General features: G+C 38.4%; 1 protein-coding gene across 10 annotated transcripts in view; it reads right to left on the bottom strand.

Moving 5' to 3' along the window:
• Positions 1–24,986, bottom strand: part of kmt2ca (lysine (K)-specific methyltransferase 2Ca) — a 469,037-nt gene that overhangs the window by 223,585 nt on the left and 220,466 nt on the right. For 9 of the 10 annotated variants that reach the window (XM_073054925.1, XM_073054927.1, XM_073054926.1 and 6 more), the window contains 5 exons: positions 24,180–24,294; positions 19,437–19,612; positions 16,359–16,510; positions 4,905–5,021; positions 1,450–2,177 (listed from right to left, as the gene is read on the bottom strand). In XM_073054925.1, the coding sequence (XP_072911026.1) occupies positions 1,450–2,177; positions 4,905–5,021; positions 16,359–16,510; positions 19,437–19,612; positions 24,180–24,294 (1,288 nt within the window). The remainder of the gene's footprint in view (positions 1–1,449; positions 2,178–4,904; positions 5,022–16,358; positions 16,511–19,436; positions 19,613–24,179; positions 24,295–24,986) is intronic. The other variant, XM_073054930.1, reaches the window with a different exon arrangement.

The following is a 24,986-nucleotide window of genomic DNA, read 5'->3' as shown; positions in this document are numbered from 1 at the left end:
TACAACTTGATCACCTGGCTTTATCTATCACCTTCTCGCTTTTCCTCCTTCCCCTCCCCCATCTTTTTATTCTGGCATCTTCCCCTTCCTTTCTAGTCCAAAAGAGTCTTGATCAAAACACTGACTGTTTATTCATTTCCATAGAAACTGTATGACTTTGAGTTCCTCTAGCATTCCAGGCAATTTATCTTACCAGATCGTTTCCCATAACCTAAGGCCTCCAATCCAGGTAGTATCCTCTATATGCTCTCAAGCTAAACTACATCCCTTCCTACATTGCAATAACCAAAAATGCACTCAGAACTCCAAGTGCCCTCCAGTGACTGCTTTGTAGAGTTGTCTAATTCATTTTTCTGGCCGCAGACAAGCCAACCTTATCAATTACCTTTAAATTCATTTGATGACCTTTAAACACTCCACCCCCTACCAATCTTAATAGAGACATTTTAAAGGCATAGCTCTCACATTGCAGATTAACAAGCATTCATAACTCTCACTTGGACAGGTGATGTAGTTAATATCACTGAATAATTTTTCATGCTACACTCAAAAGACCAGATTTATTACACATTTCATACATCTCTTGAAAAACTTGCACTGAGCATTTAATAAACTTTACTTGATACTGATGTGAATTAAAAAGGCATAGAACCTTTACAGATGCAGATTTTTTCCTATTTTTGTTTAGAGAAATCATAAGCTTTATGAAAACTAATTTCTATGTTAAAAATCTGAAAATGCTCTTACACACTGCATGCAATTAGAATGAAAGTTTTAAATAGGTTTGTGCCACAATTAGACTATACGGACAGTGAATAAAGTCGTGTACAGCACTAACGGTGATAAGTATATTCAGATTCATTCAAATTGGGTTTGAAGAATGCATTTGAATTTCTTATTTAAGGCTTACTGTGTGCCATCTTGGAAACTAAAATTCAAAGTATTTTTTTAAACCAGTAGCTTAATTTGGTATTGTTCACATTAAATTAATTGTGTTAAAAACTGCTTTCAACACAATTTTCATATGAGATAAAGCAAGCAAAATCTATGATTTTGCTAAGCATCTACAATTTTCAAACAAAATGTTTTCCTTTACATCCTCATGGTTTCTGACACTTTTACACTAATCACAACAGTTCAGCAACACTGAGCACTTGGCACTAAAATGGACTTTATTGTGCTGTTTATATCTGCTTCTTGTAAAAATTGTGTTCAACTTGTTTTTCTTGTGAATGCTACTTATGTATGCTACGTAACCGTGATACTGCTGCAAGTATGTTTTTCACTGCACCAACGCATACATCCATTTGTGCTTATGACAATAAACTTTAACTTTGTCTTGCACTGCAACACGATGTATCACCAGTAAAATACAGTATATGAACAGTTACATTCAGGTAAAATTGTTAACCTTCAAAATATGTATATATAAGTGTTAGATAATCTTACCTGTCTCATCCGGGGTCTTCCTGGAGAGAATTTCCTTTTGGTAATAGCCGGTTTTCCCATTCCTATTTTTGGAACCAGAGGTACGAAGGTAGGTGCAGGAACTCCTGAACCAAATGTGCTTGGAGCTGAAGTGTGAGACATATTAGTCACTGGAGTCAGCCCAACCGAAACAGTCACAGAAGAGGGAGAAATGGAGGATTTACTGCTGCTGGCGTAATTATTGTCAACTTCTCCAAATGCTTTCTCAGTTTTACTTTCATTTGATGAACTGAGCTCTGATGTACACTCACTGGGTGTTTCTTCAGCTTCAACACTGCTACTGTGAGACACTTGGGAGCTTTTTTCTTCACTCTTCTGTGCCACATTATCCACCAGTACAACTTCTGGAAACTCCTTGGTCAGTGTGACCTCTTGCACGGGTCCAGTATTTGATACAGGCCCATTATTTGCCACTTCTGTGGCAGAAACCTCCATTGGTTCAGTTTTGTTCTCACAAACCTGATGTTCTATTACTCGGGTTGCTACTTCAACAGACTCCTTGGAATCTTGTGTCTCCTCATTTGGTTGAGGTTGCAATTGTGTCTCAGGTTTACTTTCATTCATCTCTGTATCTTGAACTACTGTTACCGCTGTTGAACTCCCATGCTGCTGAAGCACTTCTTCAGAAACCAGAGCTTCCTTGGGTAAATCAGACTCTGTATGTTCAGTTGGATGGGCTGCTGCCAAATCTACAAGCATTTTAAAATTAAAAGTATCTATGAAATATTATTACATGTGAAAATTAAAGTACAAAAAGTCATGGCTAACTTAAAATAGCAATGGGTAATTTTTATAAATTTACATTTCTGAAACTAAAAGGGATGTTAAAAGGGATTAAGCAATGCTAATCATTCAATTTTTTTTGTTAATAATGACATTGTTTTCAAAACAAATATGGTGCTTTGGCATCTTATCACGAAGGTGTGAGAAGGATGGGAAAAGAAAAGTCAAGTTTAATTTTACTTTCCTTCATTAACCACCTAAGGCTACATCAGCAATGGGAAGAGCCCCAGTGCACAAACACGTCGCTGCTTGGCTTGCAGTCAGGGTGCCTTCCCCATCATATTTTCCCATGGAGACAGATTCCCATTTGTAATTAAGCATACAATCTGACAGGGCATATTCAACTGTGGCAGGCATTTTTTAATATATAAAAATAATATGAAGTAAATTTGGTGAAATTGTAAAGATATTTTGACAAGCAACAAATCAAAACTCAGATTAAATCTTAAAGGCATGGTTGTTAATATGCGCCATTGTTTTTCTTAATGGTTAAATTCTTCCTAAAAATTTACACTTCATCATACTGCATTATGAATATTGTGGAGCCATTATGGAGCAGCTGTTATGGTACAATAGTTACAGCGGAGGCTCCATGAACTAAAACATTCATATTTACAGAGAAAGAGGAAGAAATGTACTTCATATTGCTATGAAAATATATGAAAAGTGATCTTACAGCTGAATATGAACACTTAAGTACATATAAATGTAACATATATTATTTTGCAAGAGAAGCCAGGAGGACAAATACCATAAAAAAAAAATCCACTTAAACAAAAACTTAATGTAATCAAACAAATTAGAATGGATTTATGAAAGATAAATAATGTTCCAAAAATTTGCTAAAGTTCTCCAGGAATATCATGAGCAGAGATGATAGAAGGGAATTTTGAGTTATAGCATATTTGGATTTCAAGAAGGCATTTGACAAGGTGTCACTAAAAAGGCTGAAGCACCAGATAAAAATTGATGGCAGCATGATGGAAATATATTGGCATTCATTGAAGAATGTGTATTATATGGAAGACATACAGTCAGAATAAATGGTCTTTTGCAGGTTGGTTGAACTAATGGAATGCCCTAAGATTCAAGTCTGAACTCCCAATTAGTAAATATCTATGAAACCATAAGCTATGGGAGCAGAATTAAGTCATTTAGCCCATCGAGTCTGCTCCGCCATTTCATCATGGCTGATCCAATTTCCCTCTCAGCCTCAATCTGCTGTCTTCTCACCGAATCCCTTCATACCCTGACCAATGAAGAATCTATCAACTTCTACCTTAAATATACATACAGACTTGGCCTCCACAGCTGCTTGTGGCAAAGAATTCCACAGATTTATAGTTTCCTCTATAATCATGACCTAGAGGAGTCAGCAAAGTGCAAGCTACCAAATTTGTTGATGATACTAAAAGAATTGAGGAAGTATGCTGCAACAGGGATATTTGGGCTCTACAACAGGATTTGCGTAGATCGAATGAGTAAAATCTTGGCAAATGTCATTTAGCATGGAAAACTGAAGTCATGAACTTCTGCTTAAGTAATCAAAAGGTACGCTATTATCTAAATCGATAGGAGTACAAAGGCATCTGGTGATCATTTGAATGCATGATCACAAAAGCTGGATGCTACAGTAGGTGGTTAGAAAGGCAAATGGTACATTGTCCTTAATTGCAAGATAATTGAAGCTTAAAAATAGTTAAGCTATATTTTTACAGGGTGTTAGTGATACCACACCCGGAGTACTTTCAAAGATTTGGTCCCTCTTGTTTAGGGAAGAATATACCAGCTCTGGAAGGGGTCCAGAAGAGATTCACTAGACTTATTCCTTGGATGAGAGGGCTGACATCAGTTAAAGCAGTTGGATCTGCATTCTTTGGAGCTTAGAAGCAAATGTAAGTGCTGAAAAGACTTCAAGAAGGCACGATAGAGTAGATGCTCTCTTGCACTAGTGAGATGCTTTCACTAGTGCAAGAGTCTCTATCGAGGGGGCAGTTACAAGGGGCAGTCAACTAAAACTAAAGAACTACTTCTGGCAGAAGCTAGTGAATCTCTAGGAACTCTTTATCCAGAGGGTGCAGAGACCAGATTACTAGAGGTATTTAAAGAGAGGTAGATAATGTTTTGATACATCAGGAAATTCAAGGCATTATTGAAATGCTGCAGGAGCCGAGGCTGGGGCAGATGAGCTGTGATCAAATTGAATGCCAATACAAGATTATGGGGCCTGGTATCCTGTTCCTGCTTGTTTTCTTGTGATATCATATAAGCTGTGATTAATTCTTTGTGACAGACTTTCAGGCACATGTAACCCTTATGAAAACCATTGAATCCATCAATAGGATTGCAGGATCTACTGCAGATCAATTCGTATTTAGATTTATTCTCATTTCATTGAAGTAAATTAAAAATGATCTTAAAGTTAAAATTAAATGAAGAAATTAAAGACATGTTGGAGCCAAAGTCTACATGATAATAAGAAAAATTACCTTTTCCTGGAATACTTTAATGTTTTCCACTCATCGCTTATAAGCAAGAGTGCTTGGAAGATATGAGGAGTTAACCCTCACATCATGCTGCCAGTCAAAGTTCTCAAAACATAAGGCGGAAAATCAAACTAATAAACTTCCTACCATTTTTCTTAACTGTAATACTCTGATCTTCAGCAAGGTTAATACCGTTGTCTGGCTGTTGAACTGCCTCTTCTTTTGATAACTGTTCCTCAACAGCTCCATTCATTCCAGGAACACCTATGTATTTCAAAATACAAATATTAGCATTACAAGCCCAAATGCTACCTTCAAAATCCTTTTTTTTCAGCAGGACTGTAACAGATTTGCTGTTTAGAAATTTAATAAATAAAAACTAATGTTTATAATAAAACAAATTGATGTCTATTATCAGCAACTCTACTAAGTGTAGTGTGATGTATGTAGCACACGAACTCCAATTAATTTGTTGATTTAACACTGCATATTAACAATTTTTTGTTTTATCAACAGAAAAGAAAAACACCTAACACTGAATTTAAATCATTTAAAATGCAAAAAAGTTAGCTTAAGATATTTATCAGAACATCATTGAGAAAAAACTTTTCCAAAAAAATCCAAAAATTGAGAACTAATTGCTAAATGTAGATAAGCTAAATCTATCATACGAAGACACAAGGGACTGCAGATGCTGGAAAATGGAGCACAGAGACCCTGCATAAGTACACTAAATTTGTTACAATGGCACATCATCTTTGGAAACACTTTGTACTGACCAAGATACGCTCGTGTTCACCAAACCAAAAAGGATCACTTACTTGTTACGAATGAAGTTGGAGTGGTCTTTCATTGATTCTATTATTATTGTTGTATTATGGATTTATTGAGTATGCCCACAAGGAACTGAATCTCAGGATTGTATATGGTGATATATATGTACTTTGATAATAAACTTATTTTGAACTTCAAAAGAACAATAGAAATGCTAGACCATGAAATTTCATATCATTGCTAATAGTAGCCCACAAGAGTTCTTTAATGCTATCACATGCAGCATGGAATACCAACACATGGCTGAATGTACAAATCCCTCGACTTGGCAATTATATTTGATCTTCACATACATTCCACTCAGTCACTCATACAATTCATGATAAATGGACTGCAGACAACAGTCAGCCAGAGATTATTCTTACTTAGGCTACATTAATTAGAAGTTCTACCCTAATTTTAAAAAACATTTGGTCAGACACAAAACTTTACTTCAGCCAAGGGCTTTTACTTCATTTAAATTTGTTCACTATAACAAAAGGTACATACAATATCTCATAGCTTGTCTCATAACTAACACAGACAAAAGAAACCGATGGTTCAATGAAGACAAATCTTAGAGGCTGGAATCAGGTTATTCAAGGAGAGGAGAGCAGGTAATTACATGAGTACTTAATCAAATGCTTCTGTACTTTCCAAGCCAAAGTAGTATACAGAAAGAGCAAGAATGCCATCACAGGCACATGCAACTCTCTAAACTGAATTGTGAAACATAACTAAATACAGCAATATGATAAATTTCTGAAGATATCATGCACAAACTGAGCCGTTATTAAGTCAATTGATACTTGATCACGATTAAGTTGAAAAAAATCTTGTCAGAGTCCGAGGTATACAGCACTGAAAAAGCCTATCGGCCCAACATGTCCACACCAACATTTAATTTAATATGATTTTGTTCTAGCAGTAATATACACTATACAACACTAAAACCTATTGTTTCAAATTTACTTTATTCATTTTACTTGGCACATTAAGGGGTTGGAATTGCCAGTACCAATCAAGACTTTACAAAGGACGAAACTTTTCTGAGACGAGGAGAATGGGATTATATAATTAATAGCAGGATTTGGACTTTACATTGACCTTGCCAAAGGAAAGCACAGTCCAGTGTGGAAGCTAAAACAGAAATATACAACGTATTATCACAAATAAAAATATAAAAATTGTAAGTTTTCCACCTTGTTGTCATTCTGTGCTGCTTATGATCCTTTTCTTGATATTTCATAATAGAACAGTACACACAGAAACAATAATATCTGCACCAACTATGATGTCAATCTAAACTAATCCATCCACTTGCAACATGATCTATATTCCTCTATTCCCCTAACTGTTCACGTCTCATCTACCTGTCTCTTAAACGTTGTTATTCTATCCGCTTCTTCCACCTTCCCTGGCAGCACATGGCAGGCACCTACTTTGTGTGCACAAAACCTGCCTCAAAGATCTCCTTTCAACTTTCCCCCTCTTAGCTAAGACTATGTCTCCTGCTATTTGACATTTCCATCCTAGGGAAAAGATTCGATCTACTGTATGGCTCAGATGCCAGCCTCTCCTTATAAACTATCACACTCTAATCAAGACAACATTCTGATGAATCTCTTCTGCACCCTCTCCAAAGCCTCCATTTCCTACTGATCATATAGCAACCAAAACCACACACAATAATCCAATTATGACCATAGTTGCACATAACTACAACATGACTTGCCAACTTTTATATTCACGGCCCTAATCTATGAAGCTTTAAGGATGGAATTTTTATCACCTTTATCTAATTGCATTGTCACTTTCAGGGAGCTATGGATTTGCATCCCAAGACTCCTTTGTAAATCAATGCTCCCAAAAGTACTGCCATTTACTGAATACTTCCCTCTTGCACTTTACCTTCCGAAAATTATTACTTCACACTTTCTCATATAACGCCCTGTTAAAGATTTCACTGCTAACAGTGTTTGGGCTATTGTTAGAGATAAGGGCTGCTTAGGAATGTGGGCCATTCAATCGGGAGGGAAGGCTGGGGGAGCAGGTTTTTCTTGTGCCTGGCAATGGTGGGAGTCTTTGGCTTTGTACGGCAGAAGGTGAAGAGAGAAGATACTGAAGAGAACCAGTTGTAGGATTCAATCTGGAAGGGACCATGATTCGATGGAGCAAGGTGCAGTATTCGACTGGGGATCGGTGAATATGACTTTTGAAAGATTTGAGCTCCAACCTGTGTTCATTTGACTGTTTAATTATGCTGAGCCCTTTTTTGTTTCTTTTATTTTCTCCACTAATTCTTTCGTTATGTTAATATTCATACATATTCTTTTAATTGTATGCTGCGTGCAATCTGTTAATTCCTGCAACGAGCTGTAGCAGGGCAGCAAGTCACACAGCATTCACACAAACCAGGACTTGGATAGACGAGACATCCCGATGTCACGGATTTAGCAGGACCGAAATGCATACACCCTAGATGCACGAGGCCGGTGAAAGGTGGGTTTTTCAGCAGAGTATTGGGAGACTGCCAGTGAGGACTAACAAGCTGTTTCCTGAGATGCCCAGGAAGTAAGGGGGCTTCACTCAAATTAAACTCCATCTGCCAATTCACTGCCAAAATTTCTAACTGATCCATAGCTTGGTGTGTTTGTGACAACTTTCCTCATAATCCACATCTCCACCAATTTTCATGACATCATCAACCTTACTAATCAGACCACCACTTATGCATGCAAATTGTTAATGTATATGACAAACACTTCACCACCTTGCTGTCTTCTACAACCAAGCTAATTTTGAATCCAATTTACAAATTCATCTTGGGTTTCATCTAACTTAATTTTCTGGACCAGCCTACCATAACGGATCTCATCATACACTTTACTGAAGTCTATGCAGACAATATCCATGCTCTATCTACTGTAAAACAATCATAATTTTTTTTTCTAAAAAAAAAAGCATATCAAATATGAGACAGGGCCTTCTGTACAAAAAGACACACCAACTATCCCTATTAAATTCATCACAAACAAGAGAAAATCTGCAGATGCTGGAAATCCAAGCAACACACACAAAATTCTGACAGAACTCAGTAGGCCAGGCAGCATCTAGGATAAGAGTATAGTTGACGTTTCAGGCTGAAACCCTTCTGCAGGACTGGAGGGAATAAAAGCTGAGGAGCAGATTTAAAAGGTGGGGGAGGAGAGAGAAAAACACAAGGTGATAGGTGAAACCTGGAGGGGGGGGAAGGATGAAGTAAAGAGCTGGGAAGTTGATTGGTGAAAGAGACAGAAGGCCAAGGAAGAAAGAAAAGGTGGGAGGAGCTCCAAAGGGAGGCAATGGGCAAGCAAGAAAATAAGGTGAGAGGGAAAAGATGATGGGAAATGGTTGGTTCGGGGGGGAGGCACTACCTGAAGTTTGAGAAATTGATGTTCATGCCATCAGGTTGGAGGCTACCCAAACGGAACATAAGGTGTTGTTCCTCCAAACTAAGTGTGGCCTCATCATGACAGTGGAGAAGGCCATGGATGAACATATAGGAATGGAATGGGAAGTGGATTTAAAATGGGTGGCCACTGGGAGATGCCGCTTTTTCTGGTGTATGGAGCAAAGGTGCTCAGCAAAGCGGTCTCCCCATCAACTTCTTGTCACACTGCTATACAGGCCACACCAGAAGCACTGAACACAGTATATGACCCTAACAGACTCACAGGTGCCTACCTTAGTAATATCTGCATAGGCCGCTATACACCTGGTTCTCTATTTCCCTTAGTTCTTCTCCACTAAGGAATGACTTTTGTACTCTCTTCAGGTTCAGAGCTGATTATCTCGATCTCTTTCTATCTTACATTTTTAGGACATCCTTCTATTAGCTCAATAATGGAATGCAGCTTTTTCCTAATGTCAGATGTTAGGCTAAATGACTCGGTTTCCTGTGAGAATGCATCTGTGGCTTTCAAATCCCTTGGAAACATCTAAAAATCATTCCTACTCTGAGCACATTGTGTTTAGCCTATTACGGTGTTCAAATAAAGCACAATATCATTTGCTGAGACAATTGAAGTCTCCAAGACTTGACACTAAATAGAAAGTTCAAATGTCTATGTCAGCACTGGTCAGTTCCGATGCAAGTCGATGACCTTAGCACCAACTCAGTTTTCCTCTCCACAGTCACAGAATACTTCAGGAAAATGCTGTGTTCTGCTATCAACAGTTCTGTTTATTTTTATTCATCTCTATTCTTGCTATTTTCTTTCTATTATTAACATTACCAACAACAAATCAACATCCTTAGAAAGCACGTTTCACCTGACTTCAACTCATTTTCTCTCAATGCAGTTGCTGCCCGACCTGCTGAGAATATCCACATTTTCTGTTTTTACTTCAGATTTCCAGTATTTGTAGCTTTTCAGTATTCCTTTCTCAATCACCAGGTTTCACGTATCTAGCTATCCTCCTTCCCCTACCCCCATTTTTTTATTCTGGCACCTTCCCCCTTCTTTTCCAGTCCCAAAGAAAATCATAAGACATAGGAGCAAAACTAGGGCATTTGGCCCATTGAGTCTGCTCTGCCATTTAATCATGGTTGATCATTTTTGTTTTACCTTCTTCAGGCCCACTCCCTGGCCTTCTCCCCCTTAACATTTGATGCCGTGGCCAATTGAGAACCTATCAATCTCCACCTTAAGTATACTTGACAACCTGGCCTCCACAGCTGCTCGTGGTACAAATTCCACAAATTCACCATGCCCTGGCTAAAGAAATTACTCTGCAACTCTGTTTTAAATGGACACCCCTCAGATTTATATAACAGTGGCATCAAGTGACTATGGTCCCATACAATCACTAAAAAAAACTGTATTGAACAAACCACTGATTGGATGAGCCAAAATTTCCTGAAAATTAAACAAAGAGAAAACTGAAATAATTATTTTAGTGCCAAAAAGAACAATTAAAAGTCAGCACTCATTTAGAATCCCTGTCATTACACACCACAAACCAAGCCAGAAACATTAAGCCAACTTTAGCCTATTACTATCTTAAAAATATAGCAAGAGTTAAAGGACTTATGTGCAAACAAGCTGAAGGAACTCAGCAGGTCGGCCAGAATCCATGGAAATGAGCAGTCAACATTTCGGGCTGAGACCCTTCATCAGGACTGAAGGAGGAGGGGGCACGGACCCTATAAAAAAACTTGCCAATGAATTTATTTTTAGTAGGCTTGACTACTGTAGTGGCATTTTCACATATCTCTGTAAAAAAATCCCTCAGACAGCTGCAGCTTATTCAGAACACTGCTGCTAGAGTCCTCACTAAGACCAAGAAAGTAGAACATATCTTTCCAGTTCTAGTTCTCAGATTGCTACACTGGCTTCCCATCCAGAGGATTGACTTTAAAATATTACATCTGATTTATAAAGCACTGAATGGTCTAGGGTCAAAGTACATCTCCGATCTCTTGATGCATTATGAAACTTCCCGAGCTCTCAGGTCAGCTAAGGCAGGTCTACTTAATGACCCCAGGGTCAAAACTCAACATGATGAACCAGCTCTTAGTTACTATGTTCCACATATCTGCAATAACCTTCCAGAGGATCTGAAGTCTGCCCCAATTTTTAAGCTCTTTTAAACTGAGGCTTAAAACTTTTCTTTTCGCTGTAGCTTTTAATTAGAATTACTTGCACTGTAACTTCTATTTATCATCTATTTTTGTGTGATTTTAATCTCATATTGTCTGAATTTCTATTGTTTGATTTTTATATCTTGTTCTATGTAAAACATTTTGAACTGCCTTGTGTTTGAAAAGTGCTAAACAACTAAACCTGCTTGCTTGCTCTATCCTGAGGCTGTGCCCTCTTGCCCTAGACTACCCAACCATTGGGAACATCCTATCCACAACTACCGGTACTCTACCTAGGCCTTACAACATTCGAAAGGTTTCAATGAGATTTCCCCTCATCCTCTAAATTCCAGCAAGTATGGGCCCAGAGCCATCAAATGTTGCTCATATGATAACCCTTTCATTTCCACATTCATCCTTGTGAACTTTCTCTGAACACTCTCCAATGCCAGCCTATCTTTTCTTAGGTAAGGAGCCCAAAACTGTTCACAATACTCAAGGCAAGGCCTCACCAGCACCTTATAAAGCCTTAGCATCACAACCTCCTCTTATATTTTAGACCTCTTGAAATGAATGCAAATATTGCATTTGCCTTCCTCACCTGAAAGATCTGGACCTGAAATGTCGGCTGTTTGTTCAGTAGTACAGATGCTGCCTGACTTGCTGAGTTCCTCCAACATTTGTGCGAGTTACTAAGGCATGTTAATTTGGGACAGTTATATTTTAAATACACGTACACTGCAACACAGAATAAATGCTGCTGAGCCGCAGACTTGTACAGCTACTTTATCATGTGATGCCTGAGAAAACACTAACTTGAAGTAAAAATAAAGCAAAATTTTAACTTGTTTATACTAACTATATGACCTACTACAAGTGGAAGAAAGAAAACAGCAATTCCTTCCCACATTATATTGAATCCCCCAACGTACTAGTTCACAGCCTCACACAATTAACAGAGAATGGAGTGAAACTACGCGATACTGCAAATATTTGCTGCATATTTAAAGCATTTTATGCAATGCAGAACCAGGATTCAATGGCGCATTACTAAGTTCGGTTGAAAAATAAGAAAAAAAAATTCATGAACTCTCTAAAGCTTAACTAAATGAATAAGTCGGAAAATTTCAGACAGACATACTTTATTGATCCTGAGGGAAATTGGGTTTTGTTACAGCCACACGACCAAGAAAAGTGAAGAAATATAGCAATATAAAACCATAAATAATTAAATAATAATAAGTTAATCGTGCCAAGTGGAAAAAATAAGTCCAGGACCAGCCTATTGGCTCAGGGTGTCTGACACTCCGAGGGAGGAGTTGTAAAGTTTGATGGATACAGGTAGGAATGACTTCCTATGACACTCAGTGTTACATCTCGGTGGAATGAGTCTCTGGCTGAACGTACTCCTGTGCCTAACCAGTACATTATGGAGTGGATGGGAGTCGTTGTCCAAGATGGCGTGCAACTTGGACAGCATCCTCTTTTCAGACACCACCGTCAGAGAGTCCAGTTCCACCCCTACAACATCACTTGCCTTACGAGTGAGTTTGTTGATTCTGTTGGTGTCTGCTACCCTCAGCCTGCTGAAGGCTGGAGGGACAAAAATAATTTAATACAAATTGTCAATTAGGATGTCCTAAGAATTTTTTTTAAATTCAGCAAGCCTTAACATAATAATTTATCTCATATGCATGGTAAATTCATCACCGTTTCTATGACGACTATTTCTATAGATTAGCGCATCACAACCTGTGGAGGAATTAAGTACTGACGGTCATCCTGAATGCTCTTTTGCCACTCTGAGCATATTTAGGTCAACATTCCTTGGAGCCAGTATGAATGTAATTTCCGCAGCACAACTGATCCACTGGCAGCTTAGATTCGTAACCATAGCAAATTAATTGATTGCCAATTTAATTGATGCAGCACTATTCTGTGAGGCCTGTTCCTATGGTGTACTGTTCTATGTTCTAAATGCAATCATCTTTATCATTAATGCATTAGCTATTCTACTACAGATGCACTTCATATATTTGTATAATTCATATGTTTATGTTAGTAAATGGAAACTGCAACTAAACTAACTTAAACTAACCTGCTGTTATGTCAAAAATGAAAGAGCATGTATGCAGATGAAGTGATACTCATCAATACCGAAGCAGATCTGCTTTTGAATCTGCATGTCAATTCATGAATAACTTAATAAGACCATAAGACACAGGTGCAGAGTTAGGCCATTCAGCCCATCAAATCTGCTTTGGCATTCCATCATGGCTGATCCCAGATCCCACTCAACCCTTGCCTTCTTACCATATCCTTTGATACCCTGACCGATCAGGAAACGATCAATTTCCGCCTTCAATATACATACAGACTTGGCCTCCACCACAGTCAGTGGCACAGCCTTCAACGTACTTACTGCTCTTTAGTTAAAAAGATCCCTCTTTACCTCTATTCTAAAGGTCGTCCCTCAATTTTGAGGCTGTTTCCTCTAGTTCTGGACACACCCACCATAGGAAACATCCTCTCCATATCCACTATCTAGCCCTTCAAATATTTGGTAGGTATCAATGAAATCCTCTCACATTCTTCTAAATTCCAGTGAGTACAGGCCCTTCATTCCTGGAATCATCCTCATGAACTTCCTCTGGACTCTCTCCAATGACAACATATCCTTTCTGAGATACGGGGCCCAAAACTGTTGACAATACTCCAAGTGAGGCCTGATTAGTGTCTTTTAAAGGCTCAGCATTATCGGCCTTTTATAAACCTACAGCATGATACGTGCCCTTCGGCCCACAAAGCTGTGCTGAACATGTCCTTACCTTAGAAATTACCTAGGGTTACCCATAGCCCTCTATTTTTCTAAGCTCCACGTACCTATCCAGGAGTCCCTTAAAAGACCCTATCGTATCTGCCTCCACCACTGTCGCCAGCAGTCCATTCCACGCACTCACCACTCTCTGTGTAAAAAAACTTACCCCTGACATCTCCTCTGTAATTACTTCCAAGCACTTTAAAACTGCCCTCTTGTGCTAGCCATTTCAGTCCTGGGAAAAAGCCTCTGACTATCCACACAATCAATGCCTCTTATCATCTTGTACACCTCCATCAGGTCACCTCTCATCTTCCGCTGCTCAAATCTCCTCTGCACCCTTTCTATGATTTCCACATCCTTCCTGTAGTGAGGTGACCAGAACTGAGCACAGTACTCCAAGTGGGGTCTGACCAGGGTCTAATATAGCTGTAACATTGCCTCTCGGCTCTTAAGCTCAGTCCCACGGTTGATGAAGACCAATGCACCATATGCCTTCTTAACCACACAGTCAACCTGCACAGCAGCTTTGAGCGTCCTATGGATTTGGACTCCAAGGTCCCTCTGATCCTCCACACTGCCAAGAGTCTTACCATTAATACTATATTCTGCCATCATTTTTGACCTACCAAAATGAACCATCTCACACTTATCTGGTTTGAACTCCAGCTGCCACTTCTCAGCCCAGTTTTGCATCCTAGACTAGAGTCTCCATTGATCATGAAGTTAATCACATATCGATCCTGTGCTTTCCTCTCACATTCTGAGCTCTCCCTTGATTTTACCACTCATTTACACACCTGGAATAACTGATAGTGGCCAATTAGCCTGCTAACCTTCACATCTGTGGAAACAAATGAAGAAAAACTTATGGTGACAGGCAACTATGCAAAGTGCACAAATGCCAGGATTGAACTCCAGGCCACTTAAGCTGTGAGGAAACAACTCTACTACCTTTCTCATCTCAGCACACTACTTATCGCAGGAATTGCTTAATATCTCTTCACTGTAATTTTCTTTGGAATTCTATTCTTTAGACACAAGTACCATTTATAACAGTATACAGCTATGGCAAAGGACACTGATTAAAACAGCAAAAGACTGCTCTTCATGGAACTGTGTACTTTGGGGCTTGTTTACTATGGGCATCAGAAAAAAAGCACAAGATCCATTAATCTACTTAGGGAAGCTGATGGTCCATCAGTATTGTCATTCAAATTCATCAAGGCTGCTTTGCTCGGTTCAAAGCAATTCATGTCTAGAAAGCATGTGCTTTTAGTGTTCCCTTTAAAATGACTCACTAATCTTACCAACTGCAGTCATCCACTAGCTGTCAGACATGTGTATGACAAAACTGATTCCAACTAGCATTTACAGAGATTTACGTGAAAATGGATGTTTGATCATCTTTCTGCATCTGCTATATTTACACTTCTCCCTTATAGTGGAATAAGGATTGGGTAGGGAGGAGAAATTCAAAGATAGAAGAACGCAATCAGACTGTGATCCTAATAAAGTTTGGAATGTACTATATATAGACCAAATTTTATAATCAAATTTAATCTAACAATATGACACATCCTTCTACAAATGTGCAGCAGAAAGCATCCTAACATACTGATTCACTGCTTGGTACAGAAAATGCACAGTGGTGGACAGGCAGGCTCTACGACAGGTAGTCAAAACTGCCCAATGACTAACCACCACCAGCCTACCACCCATCAAAGACATACACAGAAAGCACCAGAAAAGGGATAGTAACATTAAGGATCCCATCCATCCTATTCATGATTGTCCCACTACCATCCGGGTGATGACTATGTAGCATCCACGCCAGGACCACCAGACTCAAAATCAATTATTTCCATCAAGCAATAAGGTTGATCAACACCTCCACCCACTTATTTATCCCACCACACCCCACCCCCACCACTACCACTACTTTATCATTTCCCATCAGAGTCACTCCTGTGCCTAGCATCACTTTATGGGCATACAAACAATGCATATAACAACACACACAAAATGCTGGTGGAACACAGCAGGCCAGGCAGCATCTATAGGGAGAAGCGCTGTCGACGTTTCAGGCTGAGACCCTTCATCAGGACATCTGATCGGGAGTAACGATTATCTTGTTCTTCTTTATACTTGTGTATTGGAAATGGCATTGAACAATCGTGAATGTTCTATACAAGCACTCTAGCTTACTGAAAAACATTGCTAACACCATAAACATGCATGTGACACTTTGACGAACATCAAAAATAATTTACCTCATGTCTCAACCATAAGACATTCAATTTTCATTTTAAATATACTTATTAAACACTTTTAATGCCCTTACCTGCTTCAGTTTCTAGGATACAGTCAACAATCCCATTATCGGAGGACTGAACATTTTCTTCTGTACCTTCTGTTTCTTTACACATTGTACAGATGTAGCACTCTTTTGCCTCATTATTTTCTGAAGATTTGTCACATTCTATGTGAATCCACCTGAAGACCAGACAGAAATCACAGTTAACTTTTTTGAATGACCACAAAGAGTGTGGACACAGCAACAACCAACTTTCCCTCATTTTTTGTTATATACAGTTGTGCAGATCAATCATTGCAAATTTTTTTTTACTGTCAGTGGCACTTAAATTTTTTTTGTAAATATAAACATCAAACAAACACAAACCACAGCTCACATCACAAGTAAACAATGTCAGGCAGTCAAAGCAAATGACAGGCACAATGGCAAACATAAAATGTTTTGACTAGATGGCGTCGGCATTCAGAGGGTGATAGTTTATTAACAATGAGCTACCATTTCCATTCTGTGTTTATTGTTATAATTTGTAACTGTTGTTACTGGAAGCACAGACATTTATGTAAATAGGTTAAAGCTCTAAAATGCTTCAACGTAAAGGTTGTGGTAAGTATATTATTTAGAAAATTTATGCATTATATTCATGAAAACATAATTTTGAAATACCCTGTATTTAATTGTATTAACATTATATAGAAGAAAGTTCCAGGTGCGCAGCAACAAGTACCGTGCACGGGAACATTTCCCATTACTGCAGGACTGCACACCCATGCAACTTAGCAGGAATAGTGGTTACAACAGTGAATCTATGTCCTTGCTGTGGCAGGTGGATGATAATAGCTGAAGATTCAGCCCCTGAACTGCTCTTCTGGCTAAGATCTCAGATGGTGCATGAGAAAAGCATTACAATTACTCTAAAAACTCACAAAATACTGGAGGAACTCAGCAGGCCAGGTAGCATCCATGGAAATGAGTACAACTGATGTTTTAGGGCCGAGACCCTTCAGCAGGACTCTAAAAACCATTAGCTTACAAGCAGGAAACAGCAAGGAGTTCCATTTTCCTTCCCATCAATTTTATTGGGTGTGTCCATGTGTCCACACCATACACATCAGGAAAGCTTCATTTTCACATTCCCCTGTCAACCATTCTGCCATCTTTCAATGTTGAGCCACATACTAAAACATGTTTTGTTTACATCTTTCATTATAAGGCATCACAGAACTCTCCCGGCATAGGTTCAAACCATTCCAAGGAAAGGAATGTGACAGGGAATAACTAGGGAAGAAACTTCAATTAAATGAAAGTTACAGGCAACGAAAGGATTATTCAAGATATTCCAAAGAAAAACAAGCTGGCACATTTACATCGAAGTAGTTAGCTGTGAGTTTCTAATCAATTCCAATCCTAAACGACGAGTCATAAATTCATTGCTCAACAGTCTGTTACAAATGAAGAACATTAACAGACTTTAATGCATACTTTGTTAAAATGGTGATAACTGCTGTGATTTAATCACATCATTAACAAGAAACTTCAACTAGAATCATGAAAAACAGAGCATTATTTTGGCTTACTTCAGACATTAACAGTATTGGCAAAACTCTGGTATTGTATCACTTAATGAATTATAACCTGAAAATAGCACTTGCTATGTTATCTTTTTGGGGAGTGAAAAAAGGAATATAATTTCCTCTCAATTTACATTTTCCAAGTTATCTACTGTCATACAACCACAATCAGTTTCCAAGGCCACATTATCAAATGAATGTTCATAATAAATGATCAAATTAAGTATGATGCAGATCCAAAAAATAGTAGATGTGGCCCAATAATTCGAGTTTTCCTTCCTTATGATGAAACAATCCCTTCAGGAAAGGCAAGAGCATCCCTCAAATACTCTTCACTTGCTGATCACCAAATGTATCCATTGCTGTTGAAAACTGTTTAATAACGAGGTGAAATACCTGTCGTCAAATGAAAGAATTAGACCCCTTTCCAAATGGAATAAAACTTAATTGCCTGATATTTCAGTGAGTTATGCCCAGACAATGCTCAGCTCTAATGACAAGAACATTCTCCTAACATCATGGCATCATAGCTCTGAGGACCCCCAGGAGCCTAATATGCTCATGAAGAATTAATGGCTAATCACCAATCAAGATATCCCCATCCTAGTAGTTCAATGTTAATCGTTTTAGCACATCTTCATTACTGGAATTTCCAAAGAGCAGAAACATTAATCACGGTTCAACAAACCAATAAAAGCATGACATCTGCCTTTATGGATCCAGACAGCAGGTATTCCTATATAATAGGCAAGGCAACGCATTTACAATGCAGAAATGGTAACCTGCAAAGAAAACGCATGCTCTACAGGAAAGAGAAAATCAAGTGAATGCAGAAAGAGAACCCAAGTGAACACAGACCCTGCAAGTCAGTAATGGAGGACTGCCACATACTTTTCTGATGCAACACAAAAAAAGGTCACGTTTGAACCAGACTGTAGAGTGATGTGCACAATATCAGATGGTAAGTTATCTGTGGGTTAATCAGAACATTTCTGTAATTGGTTTAACAGAGTGAAGTCTTCATGGTTAATGTTTTTGGATAGCAAAAGAATAAACTCCATTTAACTATGCAATTTAGTCCTGAAGCAATATGACATTGGTGCATTAAAGCATAAGGCAGATATTTGGGGGTATAAAAAGTATTTTTAAGAACAATATTTAATTTCTACCTTCCCAGGTTTAAAAAAAAAATGTATTTCATCCTTCCTCTCAATACGAGTAATGGACTAGAATCTAATAACACATTTAGAAAACCTGATCTGTCACAAAATTGTCAAATATAACTTTGTGCCAAGATTAAGGTGCTTTCTGAGCACCCCTACCTCAAGACATACTGTAGCATCTCACCCTGCAATAGAAGGCTGTGCTATTCTAGAATAAATATGAAACACAAAACATGTCCATTTAGAATTACTAGCTTGCCAGTAAATCTACAATATTGATTCATTAAATATTCCAGGTATTTAAAAAGGGAATAGAAATAATTAAAGCTTTACTTGTGCTGTGGGCCAATATTTGAAGCTGTAAATAATCTTACCTTTTGCATATCTGACAATGCAGTGCATCCTTCTGGGGGTCTTGATGGCAGATTTTGCCACAGAGTGGACAGAAGAAGCTGTGGTCTTGTTGCTGATAACAACTAGCACAAAGTGAACAGTTGTGGTGCCAATGAGAGCTGGTCCGTGTGCCACAGTCAACACATACCCTGCAATTCTAATGTAAAATGGTGGAGATTAAACATTTTATGCCAGGGAAATGCAACAGAAAATACAGATAACCTCAAAGTGGCCCAATCTCACAGGGTGGTTTATAAATAATAAAACAAAATAGAAAAACTAGAAATCTGAAATAAAAGTGGCAAATTATAAGTAAACAAAGCAGTCAGCGTCTGCAAAGAGTAAAGACATTATTTTTCTTTACAGATGCTGCCTAATCCATTGTATTTCTTAAAGTGATTTCTGCCACTGTGTATGTTGAGTTATGCAACCTCAGAAGGCCGACTTATATTTTCAAACATTTTTATTGTAAGAAATATTTATGATTAATTCTCACGTGCACAGAAATTAGGCTATAGCAGCATGTTCACTTATACTATTGTCATCCACATAACTCCCAATGGTAAATTTGCTGTCTTGTGAACAGAAAAGATTCAGATATTCATTCCCACGTTACATTTGAGTGGCACTGTTAGAAAAAAAATCTGAGGAATGTCAAGATAGGCAAATCAAGTCTACATAATAGGCAATTACCAAAGCCACTGTGAGAAACAGTTGGGAACAAGGTTTGTCTAGAAGCTAGTGTGCAACTTTAGAACCTAAACTGGATTAAAGTCCAAAGGTTGCATAAAATCTGGACAATAATGGAAATAAAGAGAACATGCAATGAAGAAACACATTTTGGTCTTTCCAGCTCATCCTAAAGATCCCTCCTGAGACCTAGTCTTAGATTATTCCAACCTACGGTGAAGTCGGTATTGGTCCAATGAATGTAATGGGTACCACTTGCTGTGCTAGGTGCAGTTCATTACTAAATCAGGTGCAAAGCTTGAAGATTTGATGACTAATGAACAATTTCATGCAGTTTTATTTTTTCTGTAGGATGGCAATGTGAATATTTGTACTCATATAATCAGTGCTAAAAATTGATGTTTTTCTTTAAAACCCAATCCAGGCATCAAATGCTCAGTGTCAAGGTACAGGTTATGGTTCTGACTCTCCAATTTCACAAATGTACCACCTCCCTGTTCTCCCTTCATATGTCCACTGCATTGGAGTATATTTTCATATCAGTCATACGTTGACAGCTATGGGTTAGACTGACACTTAGCATGAATTTACCAAATCATAACCAATTACGTGATGCAGACTTAAACCCAAGTCATATTGCTAACTCAATAAAGCTTTACTTGTACAGCATGCTTCAGACCTATGGCTGACAGGAGGCACATTTCAGAGGGCTATATGGGGAACTGCAGGCACAAACTCACATTGCTTCTGGGGACAAGGCTCGCTGGTGTGATGCTGCAGTGATTGACAGGTGCTCCTGTGTTTGCAGCATATGCCAAAAACTATTACTGAAGCATTGTACCTGAAAATTGGAGGAAAAAATAACACTGACAGAGACACGAGCAGGAGACATGAAAGGAAGGCCAGTTCAGACTAAAGGTAAACCTACAGCATATAATATTAGCACGTCTTAAGATTTCAACACCCAAGATCAAATGCAGGAAACAATTTAAAATATTCCACAAACCGAGCAAAATTCTCTCTTTTGTTGTTTCTCTGTTCTGATTACATAAACCTCACAACAAGAGAAAGAATCCAGTGTTTTGAAAGCTGTAATTTCCCCTGGTGCTTAACTTTGAAGAGGCTAATAAAGTGTCATTGTAAGGTTTGTTAAATTAGTCTAATTGCAATAGTGGAGAAATGGTTTCAAACCAACAATTCCTAATACGGTCAGCATTCTTGGCTAAATGACCATTAAATATAATTAAATGGGTGCCACCTGTTTTTGCCTTAAAGGATACAGGAACATCAGTGGAGAAATTAATTACCTTTGCAATTAATATAAACCACCAGTCACACCTTCGGAAAAATTGAAAGCCAAAAAGCAATTGCAGGCAGCAAGATAAATAAATAAGGATCAAGAGGAATCCAAACTTTAAAATGTATTTTCAAAACACAAGGAGGAGACCACGTATATTTCTGCAAAATTTCTCAGTCTTTCCTGCTTTATTTGAATTAATTGCTTCCTATGCAAAAGTCTGATAGCACATTTTTGACCATTCACATCTTCATTTTTAATCTTCGTAAGTTCCACATTTCCATGCATGAACTTCAATAACAACATGGCTAAGCTCAAACTCCAGACAACTGTCTGGTATTGAATTTGAATTATTACACATTTAATACATAGAATATCGAACAGTACTGTACAGGAACTGGCCCTTTAGCCCACTATGTCTACGCTAATTATGACTCCACTTTACGTAATCTAACCTGCCTGAACATGACCTATACCCTTCTTGCCCCTACCTGTTCAAGTGCATGTCTAAATGCTACCTAAATGTTCCTACCATATCTGCACCCACCATCTCCCATGGCAGTGCAACAAAGGCACCTATATCTCCATGTAAAAAACTGCTTCATAAATCTGTTGTGAAGACTCCTCATTCTCCCCGATTAGTAATGCAGCTCTCCGCCTCTCAACTCCCTTGCTACCATGCAGTAAACATCTAAACCTTGGAATGTTGAGCTGCTAGTCCTCACCTTCCCTCTACCAAGCCTCTGCAATGGCCAAAGTATTGTAGATCCATGCACTAACCTAGGCTGAGCTCATGTGCCTTACCTAAATAAATCTCAGTCAACAGAAGAGAAGTGAGATGGGAAAGAGAAAAAGACAAAGGAAATCTCAAAAACTGAATACAAGCAGGAAATGCTCTTTATTGCACCAAACATCATCATTCATCATTAAGTATTATTCAACAACTTTTGCACTTTCATAGAGTATTTAATTTTCCATTGATTCGAGAACTTTGCCAATTCATAAATATTGAACCTCAGAATAAGAGGTGAAAATAATAAGCAAAGCCACATAGGAATAATGAAGTCATACAAAGTAAGTTATTCATGGGTTGGAAAAAAATACTAACAAGTTACCATCAAACTGCAGCAGCAAAGAAGCTCCAGCTGATTTTTATAAACTGAGCCTAGTTTGAATGCAGATGGCCAAATTTGCAATCAAAATAAACAGCACATCATTGGCATTTTACACCAGGCTGTAAATCTCAAACACAGGTGACTGCTTTTGAAGGCCAGCTGAAGGCCATGAATACCTGAATACCTTTAGATAGGGGAAAATTAAGACAAGAGAATATAGACATTAAAAAAGTTGGAAGAATGTGAGGTGGTGGCGGTTGGAGTGAGAAAAGCAGTCCTGCATCTCCAAGTTCACATGGAAATTAACATTTTTGTTAAAGAAACTTAACCTAACTTGGGGCTATAGCCCAACATTTGCAGCCTATGTAAAAAGAGTTATACAGCACAAAAATAAGCCCTTGAGTTCACAACATCCATGCTATCAAGTTAGCACCAATATACACCCTTTATCCAGTACTTGGCCCAGAACCTTTCACGCCTTGTCTAAATACGTGGTAAATGTCATGAAAATCTTTGCCCTCTAATAATGCAGTCTACATTTGAACCACCCTCTGGATTAGGAAAAAAAAACTCATCTCAGATCATCTCTAACATCCTATTCTTTACCTTAAATCTTCTTCATATATCATCACAGGATTAAATCCCACCTGTCATTATTATGTCTCCATTTACCAACAGTATCTTCCTGTAGCTTATGACCACCTTTCATCACTATCAGTAACATAACCAATTTTTATGACATCTGGAAACTCATCTGCAAGAGATTGTTCTTCTTGTTCAGGCTTCAGGTTCACTTCAAGAACTCAATTTATATACTTTTAACAATGGGCGATGCTACCTTCAGTTGGTTCAGCTCATGGTCAGCAGCAGTGTACTTAGAATCAGAATTACAGAGCATTGAAGCAGGTCCCTCAAGCCCAACTAGCCCATGCCAACTGTGTTCAAATCACAAACAAGAGAAAATCTGTAGATGCTGGAAATCCAAGCAACACACACAAAATGCTGGTGAAACTCAGCTGGCCAGACAGCTTCTATGGAAAAAAGCCCATTTCGGGCTGAGAATGTCAGGTTATATTCAGGATCCTTCCTGTTGAAAGGTCTCAACCCAAAATGTTGACTGTACTTTTCCATACATGCTGCCTGGCCTGTGGAATTCCTCCAGCATTTTGTGTATGATGCCAACTGTGTTGCCCAGCGAGCTAGTCCCAACTGTCCACCCTTGGCCCATAAACCTCTAAGACCCCTATCCATGTACTTACCTACGTGGCTTTCAAACATTGCTGATGGTTAAGACTAACGTTAATGGTTGAACATTGCTAATATTTAAGATACTAGTTTCTAATTCCATAATGGTTTCCTGCAGATATAAAGTGGAGGGGAGAGGGTAGGGTTACTAAAATTCATCCCATAAGTGGGATAAGATCAATATACAAAGGGGCACAGTCAAACACCATCATTTTGACTGTAAAAGAGATAGATGACTGTAGGAAGAGATTCTCTTATGTAAGAATGTAGAAATTACTATGATATTCTGAAGTATGCAAAAATCAAATTTCATGTTTGGTGTAATGTTAAAAGACCAACTGGAAGAAAAATGTTAACAGGTTGAAATTTTCACTCACTTTACACCTCCAGCCATTTGTAGGTATCGACTCCATTGCCGGTTGGAGACAAAATGTATGATAGCCTTTGTCACATATGTCACAAACCAACATCTTGCTGTCATCACCTGGACATCTGAAAGGATACAAAATGATAAAATTAAATCATTTATTTTGTGAAATCAGAGGTTTCATTAAGATTTGCAGCAAGCTGTGGTCTTTAAAACCATACAAGCAATGATGCAGGCAATGTTGCAGACCAAACCAAATGTTCTGAAAATTCACTGCACACTCTAACACTGTTCACAGTTTCAAGATCTGCAAATTTCTTTAAGTTCCATGAGTTTCTTAAAAAGATTATACTCATAATTACAACTAGATATATTCGAATTGGATCTACATTTGCCATCCATTTGTGAGATTGTGAGGGGGGAGAACTAGGAGAGACCAGCTAGATTTGTCCTTGCCTAGACCCAGCATGATCTAGATTGGACAATGGCCTCTTTCTAATGCCCAACACTATCTCACAAGCTGCTTGGCCTTTGCATTGCTAGTATCAGCAAATATGAGAAGTATTTTGCAACCAAAGAACTGATGTGTATTTAATTTTCAATATCAAAAATTTGCCGAACTATGACAAAGATTTAGAGATTGTCAGGGGCTGGGGAGGATGATGACAGGCCAGCTATATTTGTTCTTCCCTAAAGAAAATACTGGTTAACACACTGGAATAAGACATAAGACATGGGAGCAGAATTGGGCCGTTCAGCCCTTTGGATCCACCATTCCATCCTGGCTGATCTATTTTCCCTCTCAACCCCATTCTCC

Source organism: Hemitrygon akajei, chromosome 8, assembly GCF_048418815.1.
Source record: "Hemitrygon akajei chromosome 8, sHemAka1.3, whole genome shotgun sequence".
Taxonomy (NCBI): domain Eukaryota; kingdom Metazoa; phylum Chordata; class Chondrichthyes; order Myliobatiformes; family Dasyatidae; genus Hemitrygon; species Hemitrygon akajei.
This window is presented reverse-complemented; position numbering and strand designations above follow the sequence as displayed.